Source organism: Perca flavescens, chromosome 18 (genome assembly GCF_004354835.1).
Source record: "Perca flavescens isolate YP-PL-M2 chromosome 18, PFLA_1.0, whole genome shotgun sequence".
Classification (NCBI taxonomy): Eukaryota; Metazoa; Chordata; class Actinopteri; order Perciformes; family Percidae; genus Perca; species Perca flavescens.
This window is the reverse complement of record NC_041348.1, coordinates 27,274,039-27,289,770: the sequence shown is the minus strand read 5'-3', so window position 1 is coordinate 27,289,770 and position 15,732 is coordinate 27,274,039. Positions and strand designations below refer to the sequence as shown.

Sequence of the window (15,732 nt, the reverse complement as noted above, 5' to 3'; positions counted from 1 at the left end):
TACACATTTTACCATAAGATGATTTGGTTTCGTCTTATTTAATATTAAGTGACATTTTGTTTTAATATCTGTAAGACAGTTTGAAATGGAAACATCTATGCATATAAATTCACTGGTTAAAGCCCATTTCTGCTACATTTAAATCTACATTAATAATTTAAATACATTGATCTACATTGTGCACATTGAGATAATAGAAATGGAACGAATACATGGATTCCCCAATAACCCGAATTTGGTTTGATAATCATGGTTAACATCTAGAAGGATGTGTAGTTGCTAAAAGGATGGATGTGGATTGTTGAGTTTGAAGAAGGCCTGAGGGCCGAAACGTCATCAAAAATAAATCGAGAAAAGCGTATGGATATGCATATGCAAAAATGTTGTCTTAACTTTCAAGTCAACTTCCAGTGATCAGCAACTCACGACAGCCCTTGGTGTGCGTTACTTTTCTATATTATAGTTGCTAAAAAGGAAACATCACCATAAAAAGGAAGAAGGAAACAGGAGGAACTTGGTGTTGATTGCGTCAAACATGTTGACAAAATCACAAGTCAGGACATGATCGTCCAAATAACATTTTTTGTTTCCCCATCCACGTTGCTATTTGTGTGTACGGTTCACACCACTTTGCACCGCTGTACACAGTGTAGTTTGGTGTGTTCTGATCTGACCGCATTACTGTCAGGCCAATAATGACGTTATAGCACATAGCATAGTTTAATATTTCTTAAATTAAGTAATACTTGTTTATGAGCCTGATTAAGTTAACACAACTTAGACTAAAGGCATTTACATAGGTAAATAGTGCCTCAAACTGATTATTATGAAATTGTTGTGACAGAGATTGTAGGTCTTAGAGATATACTTTTGCATGTATACAATTGAATAACTTAACCAATATTCCACGATTACAGGTGAATGGGTAGCTGGGTAGTTCATACTTTGTGTCCCAGATCTACAACTGGTTTTATTGTTTTTTTCACGGAGGTTTTTTTTTTTTTTTTTCAAAAATAAATATAATTTGGATGCATGGCCCAGATACCAGACTTCCTCCAAGGTTGTAATGTAGGCTAATTGAAATGTTGGATAAGGGTTAGCAAAGGACCTGTCTCAATTTAAAGGGCAGTCCGATTAAAAGGAGTCACAGGTAGCACTAACGTGACAGCAGTGACAGAAACAAAGCTCACGTGTCTATGTTTTCTGTAATACAGTTGGAATAAATGTGTATGAAATTACTTTGAAGCACAGCTGTTGGAATGGTTTACAACGATACCAAACTCCATTCATAAATCTAACAAATTTGTGTTTTCTTTTGCTTATTGACAACGGGACACACGTTTAAACTGTACGTATCAATTAACTGAAGAAATAACGAGTTCGTCTGGTAAATTCGGCGCAGGTGATATAATTAAATAATTGAAATAGGTAACAAATTAAGAAGATAAGAATTGATCGTAAATAAACCAACTGCTTGGAGTCGACTTTTGTGCAGAAATACAGACTTGTTCTTGCGTGACAAATGCTTTACGTCATGTTTTAAGAGTATTTAGGCATGCCGTTATGTTTATATGGTCGGTGTTGAGTAACATGTGGACACCTTGGCATTACACAAGCCCTGTTAGGTAAGACCGTTGTTATGTAGCTTAGCTAACTGAGCTAACGCTAGCCCTCGGTGTGCAGCAGGAGTGTGTCGGTGCTGCTGTGGATCAATGGTCTCGTCCTCCAGGCTCCGTCTGGTTTGGCGTCATTTTATCAACAGTAGGATGGGAGAGATGGCCTCTAAAGCCCAGATGACGACTCCAGAGGCAGCGCTGCCCGGCCGGACTGACGGCATCAAAGTATCCGGTAAGTTAGAGTTAGCATTTTAGCTTCTTTAGCATAACGCTTAAGTTTATGACACGCTAACGTCATATAGCGCACCAAAACGATTCTTTTGCTGGTTTCCTTTGTGTTCTGGTTATCTCGGGGTGACTTTTGCGGCGTTGCCTTCCGTACACGACGGGAACATTATGTTATAAAGACGTAATTAAGTGAAGTAGGGTTAACTGTAAATTTAGCCATTAGCACCTGCTGCTGCTGCTACTACTACGCATGCGCAAACCAGTGTGGCTTTTGAACACTGTATGAATACATTGACACAGATAGCCTACTCCACATGTGTGTAATTGTGGTGCATACTTGTAAGAATACAACTTGTCGGTGCATATTACCTGTTTTTGAGGCAAATAGGCTTTTAAGGCCCTAAATGTTAAGTAAGATACTTTGGTCAGATGTCAACAAGCATACATCGATGTTTTATTATTGTATAGATTTCATCAGAGTTTTACATTTCTTGCAGTACTGGAATCAGACATAATGAGGCAACATAGAAGTTTTGAATTATATTGCTTAAAATATTTGCATTTGTAGTTAGTAGGATATTGGTAAAAAATGTCAAAAATCTCATTGTTGATTATTGCTGTAATTACAGACTTCTAACATGTTAACAGTGCTCAAGGCAACATTTCAACGACTTTAAAACTAGGACTTTTCTGAGAGCTCCAATATATCTGAGTTAATAACATGGAAATGCCTGAATACCAAGAAAATACCGAGGCCTGATGTCAGCCAACGTCCATTGTGTAATGTAATTAAACCCAAATGAAATAGTGATCATAGTTTATATTGTCAATGCACAGTATGTTTCAAACCTTATGACAGACTCTGCAAACATACAGCCGCCTTGAGTAGTCTGATGTAAATGCTCACAAGGCGTAAATATGGACATTTTTCTTCAAGGGGTGATAGAATGATTATATAGGGTATTTTACACTGTTCCTTATGGTCTCCTAATGGGGTATTTAACATTAGTTGGGCTGAAAATGGCCTGGTTGATATTTTATTGGCCCTTATGCATCCCTGTGTTTTGGCCCTATTTGTAACAAGAGCTTTTCTTCCAAATATGGTATGGTCATGAATATTTAGATGAGCTGCGTGCTGATTGGTTGAGCCTTATTGTAGTGTTTGTAATGGAATAGCAGAGATCTGCGCGACCTAGCTAGATTCAGAAGACTACTTGATCTCAGGTCAGTTGTGTAGCCTATGTAAATGTTGGGGCGTGACCGTTCTCTTAATACACCCATGGGCTGACAAAGGTTCCGGTTTTTGGGAGGTTGACGTCAATTTCCAGCTTTGTTGAGATTCGCCAGTTTTCGGCGGCAGTTTTAAAATATGAGATTTTCATAGTAAAGGGGTGTCAGTGGGACTTTGAGCTTCTATGTATGTCCTATTTACCCACCGAACTGTCGTTATTCAACTATGACTGAGTGAAATCAGTTTTGCATTCTATCACCCCTTTCAAACAACTACATTGTACATTGTATCAGAAAACTCTTTAAGCATGCAAAACAAAAATGTTCACTAACTTGTTTTATTATTTTTTATTTTCAATAAAAGATAGATTGTGATATGTGATGACATTGAATGAGGATATTGGTAATAAATATCAGATATTAGCAACTTCAATTCATGAAAAGCAGTATTGTCTTTTAATATCTGATGATTTATTTATTTATTCTAAACCATAATTGTCACCATAACATGAATATGGCTCAAACAAAAGTGTTTGTGTTTGTTTGTGTGTGTGTGTGTGTGTGTGTGTGTGTGTGTGTGTGTGTGTGTGTGTGTGTGTGTGTGTGTGTGTGTGTGTGTTATGTGAGATAGGGATATTTTTGTGTGTACAAACCGACCGACAGCAGCACCAAAGTTGGCAGTTGGGGCATTTGGCTCCAAGCTGCCCCCTCTTCACTACAAGTGAGGGCGCTCAGTTTTGGCACATGATGAATAGATCTGCACTGGCACTGAACAAAAGACCACTAGAGAGAGAGAGACAAACACACACACACACACACACACACACACACACACACACTAACATTAAAAAGAGAAAGATGACAGTAATAAGTAGGAAGTGTAAAGGTTGTGTGGAGAAGATATTGACTCAGTGATATTTGTGTTCAGTGTTAAAGAGATGGAGAGAAATGGGAGGATGGGAAGATAACAAAGTCAAATGTTTGAGTCTGAGTTTAAATTTGGTTTGGATTGATTTACCCAAAGTGTGTTCAGTATTTTTCAGACTGGAGGGGGTTGGACGGGGGAAGGAGAATGTGGGTTAGGAGGGCGGGGGGGTCCACCGCGAAAAGGACGATTGGGATGGATGGATGGATGGAAAGGTTCAGACGGAGTGGCAGACATGCTGGAGCGTCGCCAAAGCTTCTCGGGAACACTGCCACGATCGAGAGAGACACGAAAAAAAGAGCGAGGGAGCAGAGAGGAAAGGAAAAAGCCATGCATGCAGTGGAGAGACTTGGCAGGGCTTCCCCTCCTTTGTCTGTCTGGCTCAGGGCTGCAGCGCCAGAGGAAATCAAGAAATGTCCAGGCGTGGTGGAGGTGGTGGTGAATGGGGACAAGCTCTGCCTCTGCTCCGAAAAGACGAGAGGAAAAACTACTTTCAATCGACTGAAAACTCGGCTTCTGAAAGGGCTATGGGAACCCCAAAAAAAACAAAACAAAACAAACAATTTTTCTTTTTTTGAATGATATTCGCCATTGGAGCCATCGGACCTGACCAAATTTTGGACACAAAGTGCAGCGTGACCACAATATACCGATAATACGACCTGTCATTTTAGTACAGCAAAAGTATTTGTATGTTTTTGAAGAACCAAACGTCTCTGAACCAGACTTGAATGGATGTTTGACCTCAAAGAGTGCACTCGCAGCCAGAGGAAGGCCAACCCCGCGCCAAGTAAGAGGTTTGTGTACGAATGCTTGTTGAACGTCTTTGACCAAATCAACTGGATTACAGTTGGATTAAAGTGTATTGGGAGAATGGTTTAATATCAATTTAAGCGTGAAATCTTAATATACGTGTTCAAACGCAGTTGACCCAGAGGGTGTGAAGCAGGCCAAGCTGGGCCAAAAGCCTTTAGCTAAAGACCAAAGCAGGTGTTTCCGTGTTGTTTGACCTCTTGAATGTCTTTACGCAGTAGATATTAAATCGGAGCGTTTTTTTGGGGGGGGATTCAGAACTGTGCAAACTGGAAGATAGATGGGACTGAACGTTCATTCTGGATCTTTGAACACTAGATAAGTAGTTGTGGTCAGAAATGAGCTCTGCTGCCCCTGTAACCACGCCCGACAGTGATGTCACAGGATCCTAGGGTACACCTGTACGTCACTGCAGCCAGGTGAGAAGGGAAACCGCTGGAGGTCAGCAAAAACAAGCTGTTGCTTTTCAGTGAGAGTTAAGTTTCTTAAATTTTGGCTAAAAAGTTGAGATTGAAAGTTAATTTTTGATCTTGGAAACAGCGGTTGACAATATCGTCTCACCACAATGTCGGTTTAGTAGCTGTTCCGATTGATTGTAGCTCATAGATTGTAGATGGATGATAGATAATGGAGCATAAAAAAACTGGTTCAAAGTATCAATCTTTATTTGATATCCTTTGCTACTTTAAAATGCTTCATGCTACTTTGTCAACAGTCTGGATATTGTACACAAGTAGTGATAAAAGGCATGCACATGCAATCATTCTAATCAATATTTTCAAACCGAGCTGCAATTAACAATTCTTTGAAGAATATTTTCTCAATCATTAATCATTTGGTCTATAAAATGTCAGGAAATAGTGAAAAATGTCCATCACAAGTTCCCTTAATCCAATGCGATTCCTTCAAATTGTTAATTTTATCCGAACAACAGTCCAAAACCCAAACATATTCTGTTTTCTATCATATTTGTATGTGACAAAGAAAAGGCAATCAATCCTCACATTCGAGAAGCTGGAACCTACAAATGTTTGGCATTTTTTTTTGCTTGAAAATGTCTGTAACAATCCATTATCAGAATGGTTTCCATGTAATTTTCTTTCGACCCAATCATTTATTATAATTGTTTCAGTTCTACTTTTAACCACCTTACTATTCCCAAACTGTCTGAACTTCAACACCATTTGCAATAAGTGGCTGTTGGTGCTGTTTCTTACATAAGATTGTTAAAGTTTATATACATAAAGTAAGTTAAGTCTGAGTTAATGCAAATAAAGAGTAGATGTGCATTTGCAAGCCTAGTTAGTTACCTCGAAACAAAAATATTGTAATTACTATGCTTTTTCTGCTAAAAAAATCGGTATCAAAAGTAGTATCAAGTCTGATTTATGGAATTTACCACCTTTTCATTGGTTAATTAGTGGTTTACAATCCATCTGAAAATCTAATTCTTTTGTTACTTGTATTCTGATGTTACGTAGACATTAAGACCCCAAGTTGACATTTTACCCCTCCCCCTCCACACACACACACACACACACACACACACACACACACACACACACAGAGATGGAAAAAGTGAAAACAAAAGCCTAATGAAGAAGGTAATGTCCTCCTCATCATAGCTTAATGCAGATGTGTTCAGACATCCAGCAGCTGGTCTTTTAATTAGCGGGTGTAAATCATTATAATCGCCTGCTGTTGTGGAACGTGTCATTTTTTTACAGGGAGTATTTGACAAATATCAGGAGTGATATTATGCTAATAAGACTCTGATTTCATAATATCAAGTGTATTTAAAAAAAACAAGTTTCTTCACACTGTGAGCTAAACGCCGTTGAAGCCAAAAAAAACTTTGGCCAGCTGTTTTGATTCTCTCCATATGAACAGCTCACACTGCAGCCAAACTAACAGTGTGTTCACCTAGCTTTTTTCTGGTGATGATTCATTATTGTTGATATTTTCAAGTGGACATACCAGAGGCCTGTACTACAAATCCAGATCAACATGCCCTGGATTTCTTTCAATTACCCGGCTTCACCTAACCTGACAACCACGGTCCCGCATAAGCTGCGTCACGACGGTGGTTATCAAGTAGTTCAATCAACTCAGGGTTTCCCAATCCAGCGGCGCGCACGTTCACATAAAAGAGGCGGTGTTTGCACAGCACGACCACTCACAAACATCTACCAGAACCGCATATTTTATATAAGAAGAGCAAACTATAATTCTACATAAATATGAAGAGCACAGACACGGTTTTACAGGCAAAACGCAATGCAGTCGCTGCTTCCTAAAACCGGAAGGAAAGCTGGCAAAACAAAATAGCCGACGCTGTAAATGCGTAAATCACATGGCTTGAAAAAATTAGCATTTTCATGAACTGTGGTAGATGCTCAAGGGGGTAAGCTTCGCTTCAGAACTCAAATCTCCAATGGCGCCATTTTGATGCTACCAAACGATCACCCGACGTTAGCATTCCATTGACTCCCATTCATTTTGGCGTCACTTTGACAGTGAATAACTTTACATCTGAAGCGTTTAAAGACTCTATTTGTCCATTGTTTATGTCTAAAGATTATTACATTACCTTGTACCTCACGTTATGGCTCCGTAGCAGACGTTTTTGTAAAAATAGGCTAACGATTGGGTCATAACCACGCGACTTACTGTCGCATAGTAGAGGAATTACCGTATAGTACAGGAGAAGCTCGCAGGCAGTTTGGACTTACATTAGCTGTTTAGGTTTAATTACTAATGTTAACTAGCATTTTAGTTAGCAATAATTAGCCTGTGCCTATGTTATCTCCTTATATACCTACGCTCTCCGTCTCTGCAAGATTGGGAATGATTGAGATTTCTCTTGGCACAGCTACCAGAAGACTTACAAATTTCAGACACGTTGCTCACGTCACATTTACGTCGTCTCTCTCAGTTGGAGGCTGCTCAGTAACGCTCAGTCAGCGCTCACCGGAAAAGTGCTTCTAATATCCTTCACTGGTCTCTGTCCAGAGCAACGGGATCTGTTGGTCCAGTTTATATACTGGCTATAAGTACAGGCCTCAGGGGTTGATGCATAGACTGTATAAGTGAAGCCAAAACATCTGGATCGCCCCCTGGTGGCTGGCTGCAGTGTAGGTCATAAATCCTTCCCCATCCATGTTAGTGGAAAGGACCAATCAAAAAAATCAAAGTACACATCATCAAATATGTATTTTCCAAAGATGGTTTCTGTCAGTTTAGGTAGTTCTGATCACGCTGATGTCTGTTCAAGTGTTCAGTTTTCTGATCATTTAGTTTTTATGCATTATTTGATGCTATAAAAACGTGGGTGAAACATCATGATTGACAGCTGGGATTGACTCGCGATTGGTCGGGCCGGGTGTATGGGCGGGACTTTCATACCTCGGCTCCACCATCTGCTCAGTACTGCGCAGACTCTGGCTCCAAAATTACAAGATGGTGGCGCCCGTATCGGGGATATTTTGGCTTCACCTTTTGTACAGTGGGAGGAAGCGGCGACGCACCGTCCATCTTTGTATACAGTCTATGGGACTGATACTCATTTCCCAGTTGTTGTTTTGCACCTCAGAAGTCCTGGTGTCCACATACTTGTGGCCAAGTAGGTCATCAGATACACAGAAGATTAGGGGAATCCGGGCGGAGCCGGTGTTGTAGACCCGTATCAGGCCATCCATCACGCCTCTCGTGTTAAATGTTAAGCGACTGTGCGGCGTTATCAGGTTCAGGTGCTCCTCAATCCATCTTACCCATGTCGCAGCCGTTACCACGACAACACAGAGGGACACCGGCGAATGAAAGTGTGTTTGCGTGTGATTCCGACAGCAGAGCTCTTTGTCGATTACACGGTGGCCTTATAACCTTGAAGGGCAAAATGATGGACGTTTAAGGGGGGGGGAACGTGAGAGACATAACAGATGAGGGAGACCTGTAGATCGACATAGGAAGAGAAGAGCGGTAGAGGAGAAAAGATGGAGGGAAGGAGAAACGAGACAGAGACTGAGCCTGACAGGTTATAACTGCGATGACACTCAAGATATTCAGCGGTGTTAATGTTATTTTTTTCTGATTTGATCAAAAACACAAGATAATGCTCGGTGTAAAATGGGTAGAAGTGGGTGGAAGAAGTACTCCGATGCTAAGTAAAAGTAGAAATACTCTTGGTTGAAGGAGTCTGAGGCACTTAAGAGGGAGATGATTTAAAAGCCTTTAATATCTGGGCTATTAAGTCATTAAAACATGCCAAATACCATTGTCTGAAAATACTCCTTTTAAGTAAAAGTCCTGAATTCAAAATGTTCCTTAAGTAAAAGTACAGAAGTATTATCAGCTAAATGTACTTGAAGTATCAAAAGTAGAAGTACTCATTATGCAGAATGGCTCCTTTAACAGCATTATATTATTGTAAAATATTATATTATTCTTTTTTTTTATTGCAAACAAATACATTTAAGAGCATTTTATTTTTAGATATGTGGTATACTACTGGATAGGTGAGTATTGTACAGCATCATATTATCAGTTATTTACGTAAAAAGTCATTTTAAGTGTCAGATAAATGTAGTGAGGTAAAAAGTACAATATTTCCCTCGATTTGTAATGAGGCAGCAGTATAAAGTAGTGTAAAATGGAAACACTCACTGACAATTTTGACATACTTTCATTTACATGAGCCAGAGATACTGCGTAAGGAGAATTTGAGTCAAAAATCAGGTACAGCAGCAGGTAATTGCGGCAGTAATTATTATTTAAATTTTTACATTTTTTTGAAATATGTTTTATTGATTTTGAACAAGGTTAATACAAAAAAGAGGAAAACCTTTTTATAAAATTTGATTGTGAAACCATCTGGGCCTAGCGATTTGTCATTCTGCATGGATTTAATAGCTGCAACAATTTTGGGAACTGTGATATCCGCGGCCAGTTTTGTTCCTCTGGGACAGTGGGCAGTTTTAAACCTGCGAGGGGTCGAGGTCTTCATTATACTCGGATGTGTAAAGGTTCGACTAAAATTGCAAAAAAATAGCCTTATTGATGTCATCGTGGTCTGTCAATATATCACCTGAGTGTGATTGAATCTGGGTATTTGAGCGGTTGGCAGCAGTTTGGCGTGCCTGCAGAGCCAGTAGCTTACCTGCTTTATCTCCAGACTCAGATGTTATGCCTGGATTTCAAGATAAGACATGTTGCATTGTCTGCGGACAAGAGATTGAATTCGGTTTGTAGCCTCAACCGCTCCTTGTAGAGATCTGGGGTCGGGGACTGAGCATATTTCGAATCAATATCTTAAGATCTGACGAGAGATACTATCTAATTTTGAATGGTTTTCTTTTTTAATAGTGGAAAAGTCAGCGTTTATGTGACCTCGAAGGTACACAGCATATGAAATCTCTGGGGAAGTAATTATTTGTCCCTAAAAAAAAATTGGATTTGGGCTAAAATGAACTCCATGAATTTATCATCTGACAGCAGAAGAGGGTTAAGTGTCCGTGTTGTATTTAACGGGGGGGCGGTTTGGAAGGTCTACCTCAAATAGAAAAGCACTGTGGTCAGATATAACAATGCTGTCATAACAGCAGGATCTCACCTTAGGCAACAGTCTATTATCCAGTAGGAAATAATCAATCCGGGTGTACGTATGGTGTACACGGGAGAAAAAGGAGTAAGCTCTAGTGTGAGGGAACTTAAACCTCCAAACACCTGAAAGGCCACACTGAATCATGAAGTCATGCACAGTCCCAGCTGCTCTAGTAAGATTCTGGGGGGGTTGATGACCTATCCAAGGTGACATCTAGTACTAAGTTGAAGTCACCTCCCAATATAAGTAACCCACTGTCCAATTTGGGTACTGCCAAAACTAATTTTTCATCGCAGTTAGGGGCATACACAAATTCACCAAAATTACAAGGCTGGCGAAGAGCCCTCCAACAACAATAATATATCGCCCATTAGGCTCACTAATCACCTCCTGGGATTGAAAGGGGATCGCCTTGTTTATTAATATGGCCGTCCCTCTAGCTTTGGCATTCAACTTGGGCTGATAGACCTGGCCGACCCAGTTTCGCCTGAGGCTGGTGATGTTAGCAGTACAAAGGTGGGTTACTTGTCGGAACGCCACGTCCACCTTAAGTTGTTGCAAATGAGATAAAGCCCTTTGTCTTTCGACTGTATTGTTAACCCCTTTGACATTCCACGATATAAATTTAGGAGGATTATCAATCACCTTATTGGGTTGACCTGCCATGATAGTCTAGGAAAAGTGTAGGGAAGATATGGAAAGCATATTTGGTAGCCAGGAGCCTGTGTTCCATTTATATATAACACAGTAGAGAACGGGTGTGTTGAGTGAATGAGAAAAAAAAAGGAAAGACAAAAAAAAATGTTTTTGAGTGGGGGTGAGAACATATTATTCTCATGCAACATTAAATATATCTACACAAAATGGCACTAATTGGCCACTATCTGATATTTAATCAAAGTCTGTGCTGTGTTTGCAGAAGGTAGGAAATCTGACTTTTAGGAGTCTCTATTTGATTGCAGCAGAGAGTGAAGAATAATTGCTGTAGATCTAATGCAGATCCCTCACCCTTTACTTTGAGCCCAACTGCATGTAAACACTGCAACCTTTTATATCACTAAACAGTAAACCCAGCAACGCTAAAGTGCCTTTACTCCACATAGTGTGGCTGTAGTTTCAGCATTAAACACAGAAGCCAAGAGATGATAATGTACACAGCGTGATGAAGATCAGCCTTCTCAACATATCATAAATGTATTCATGATAATTAAAGCCTGCATGCATGTTGCAGTGAGCAACCTCTCCCTTCATCCATTAAATATAACTTCATCTTGTGTGCAAAATTCCAAATATCTCATGAGCAGACCCAAACGTTTAATATATAGATGACGTACACAGCAATTTTACAGTTTCTATGTCTGAAAGGGTCAGTCCACCATCTTTTAAGTGCAAAGTGCATTAGGTGCTATTTTCTGCACCCAACCTTCCTACAACACACACACTCTGCCTCAGTACTAATGGGGCTGAGTGATCGATCGACACACACGCACACACACACACACACACACACACACACACACACACACACACACACACACACACACACACACACACTTATTAACCCCGACTACCACTCTAACATACAGTAGATGTCAATTAAGTCTTTCAAAGGTTTAGAGAAGATGAAAAAAAGGAGAACAAAACAGGAAACACAGCTTTCTACACTTATAAGGTGAAGAAGGTGTTGTGCGAGTAGGAGATAATTTTATATAATTACAGCATGTGTACTTTGTGACAAGAAAACGCACGCATCTTCGAGCAGCTTTCAGGGGAAAGCGGAGCTGTGGTAAAACCTTTATTCAATTCTAGGGCTGGGTGTCGGTACAAAAAGTAGTATCGGAACTTCTCCCAGTCAGACGGCACCTTCATTCGATCCTCTTTGTGCCCTGATCCAGAAAACATTCACCATTTGTGTGATTTTGCTTGCAGCCAATTTCCGCAAGCGTGCTTTGATTTACTGCGACGGTTCACAGTTTGGTCCACATTGACTTCCGTTTCGCTGACTTTCTGAAATGTTTTGACAGTGGGACTTAAGTTTTGACCAATGCATGTTAGCAATTGGAAAGAACTGTAATGTGACATGTGATTGGCCCACTACCGCAGCAGCTACAACCCCACACAGTCCGTGGTGGGGTGAAGTAGGGCTGGGCAATATATTGATATTATATCGATATCGTGATATGAGACTGGATATCGTCTTAGATTTTGGATATCGTATGGCATAAGTGTCTTTTCCTGGTTTTAAAGTCTGCATTGGAGTAAAGTGATGTCATTTTCTGAACTTAGAGACTGTTTTAGCTGTTCTATTATTTGCCTTTACCCACTTAGTCATTATATCCACATTACTGATGATTATCAAAAATCTTATTGTGTAAATATTTTGTGAAAGCACCAATTGCCAACACTAATATAAATGCGGTATCAAAATCGAGGTTTTTCGTCAAAATTATTGTGATATCTGATTTTCTCCATATTGCCAGGCCCTAGGGTGAAGTCGAGTTCAGTGTATTTGCAGGAGTTGGCAGTTCAGTGTGCCGATGCTTCCATTCACATAATGGGTATCGAATGAAGTAGAAAATTTGTATTAAATGAAGTACTCTTTTTCTGAATCGGTATCACTTTAAGGGTACTAGTATCGTCATTCTTTTAAACGATACCCAGCCCTAAAACTTTCCCAAGATTCTTGTGAAGATGTGTGTAATTTGGTACAAATTAAAGAGAAAAATATAGACAATGTTTAATTGGTACGTTTCTTAGTAATTGAATCCAATTAATTTCTAACATAACTTACAGTCTTAGTTCACAGCAACAAAAATCTAAAAATTTTCTACAAGCAAGCATAGATTTTACCACGTACGGACAATAATGATAACGTTTCCCATGATGAATGAATATTGAATAAATTAAGGGTTCATTTGCAAAAACCGATAAAAGCAATTCTTAAAATGAATGAACCAACACCAGTTTGATTGATATTCCCTGGATTGCACACACACACACACACACACACACACACACACACACACACACACGCGCACAAAATGATTAAGGAAAATAAATAAAAATGGAGATATCTGTTACCCCTGTAAACCCTTTAGATATTCATTGGGTTTTAGTGACTTTTAAATACATTAATAATGCTTTCTTTCCAGAAAACCTGTTGGAATTGATTTATTTTGAAAAGAATATGAATTTGTAAAGTAATGCTTACCAGGTAGGGGTATTTCTGACAGCAAATGCCTTGTCTTTAATGGATGGGGCAGATTTCCAGTTACTAGATGCTTCAGGATCTGGCTCAAAAGATGCTTTGTCTATATTAAAGAAGCATATTGCAACGGCGGGGGATAAAAACAGAGAACATTCATAATTTATTTCTTTAACAATCAGGATGTAAAAGTAAAAACTCGAGGCAAAAGCAGCACTGCCGGTCAAGCGTGATCATTTGGTTAGTTTGAGGTAGAGGTCTTTAGGGGCCAAGATTTAAGATCTGATCCAGAATGAAGCTGTGGAAATCACCCCTAACACGATGTAATGGATTTTCAAAAAAGAGCCCCAAGGGCGCTCGGAGCCGATCCAAACACACCCAGATAGAAAAAAAAAAAAAAAACGTGTACATGTGTTGTGTGTGTGTATATACAAGTTAAAGATAAATAGTTGGATAAATAAACTTGTATTTCAATGTCTGCTTAATGCTTCTGCTCAACAACTTCCTGAGGGAAAACTCTGCCCTCTACAATAGAAATCCAGTATGTACAGCCTTCATCATTATTAAGTGTTTCTACCACATTTATATACAAAGGGAAGCATCTCCCTAACGACAACCTTGGCTTTTGTGTCTAAAGCCCATTGAAGTCCACGAAGCAGTTTGTTTTCATCAATATAAAACCTTTTTTAAAATATCCGAGCGCGTCTCCCTTGAGATGCGCTGCGTGTTGTGAGACAGGCACAGAAGGTTGTCAGAAGCAGAACAATAAGGATAACGACTGATGGTTGTAATGATGGGCAGCAATAAAAACGATGATGGCAATCGGTGTAGCTGATTGGGAGGCTCAGATAGAGGGAGAGAGAAACACTGTAGCGGGGAGAAATAAAGAGAGGTAGAAAGATGGGTGAAGGAGGGAGTGTAAATGGAAGCTGATAAGAAAATGGGGGAGCAGGAGGAAGATGAAGAAACCAGGCAATCAGAGAGAGAGAGACACAGGAGGAGGAGAGGGTGGGGGTAGGTTACTTTGTAGATTTAATTGCAGTGCAGTTGAGGCAATCTTGTGTGTGTGTGTGTGTGTGTGTGTGTGTGTGTGTGTGTGTGTGTGTGTGTGTGTGTGTGTGTGTGTGTGTGTGTGTGTGTGTGTGTGTGTGTGTGTGTGTGTGTGTGTGTGTGTGTGTGTGTGTGTGTGTGTGTGTGTGTGTGTGTGTGTGTGTGTGTGTGTAGACTCTCCAATATCCCCTAGCCAGACATCAGCTACAGGGTTTCATTTATCACTGTCAGGTCTGGAGCTCCAGGGGGGAGGAGACGGGGGAGCCCTGGACTGTTGAGGCCAGGTTGTAGCTCCTCTCCAGGCTCAGGGCAGCGTTTTGAGGGTTAGCAGAGCTGGAAGATCCCTGTGCTGATGTTCACTTATGATATCGATAGTGAAGATACAGTTAATACTTCTAGCAGGATCTCTTAACACGACACAGCTGCACCGTATGTCCACTACTTTGGTTTATGGCCAATACCTGCAAAACTCAATTCTTCTACTCATTGTTATTTTGAGATTGTTAGCATGCTAATGTTAGCATTTATCAGAGGCCCACAGAGCTGCATATATATATATATATATATATATATATATATATATATATATATATATATATATATATATATAGAGAGAGAGAGAGAGATAAATGCCATTTCAGATTAGCACTAAACTCGACTGACTCACATCATATCATTGGGTGTATGACAGAGATCTTCAACAGGGCTTCCGGGACCCCTAGGGGGTCCTCAGAGTTAATTTCCAAAATTAAAATAACTGAAAATATACATTAATATGAATTGCATATAAGCAAAGATAAATTGGCCTAGTTGTGAAAAAAAAAAAAAAGTACACATAAGCTTACTATAGGTAAGTTAGCCACTATGGTAGCCATACAGTTAAGGTCAAGGAGTCACTGTGCCTTTCAGATGTACGTTTAACATTAAAACATGATGCATAAATAATATGCATTTCTTCTCATCCATTCTGCACAGTTTAATATGCAACTCAATATTATACGATATATGCGGTAGGGCAGTGGTTCACAACCTGGGGTCCGGGCACCGCCAGGGGGGGCGGCAAAGA

At 39.9% G+C, this 15,732-nt stretch overlaps 1 protein-coding gene across 2 annotated transcripts in view; it reads left to right on the top strand.

Moving 5' to 3' along the window:
• The first annotated feature begins 1,433 nt into the window (after positions 1–1,433).
• The window catches only part of msraa (methionine sulfoxide reductase Aa), a 38,973-nt gene continuing 24,674 nt past the window's right edge, over positions 1,434–15,732 (top strand). The window contains exon 1 of one of the 2 annotated variants that reach the window (XM_028605776.1): positions 1,434–1,848. In XM_028605776.1, the coding sequence (XP_028461577.1) occupies positions 1,713–1,848 (136 nt within the window). In that variant the 5' untranslated portion in view covers positions 1,434–1,712. Of the gene's footprint in view, positions 1,849–4,189; positions 4,790–15,732 lie in introns of those variants that run through there. The other variant, XM_028605777.1, reaches the window with a different exon arrangement.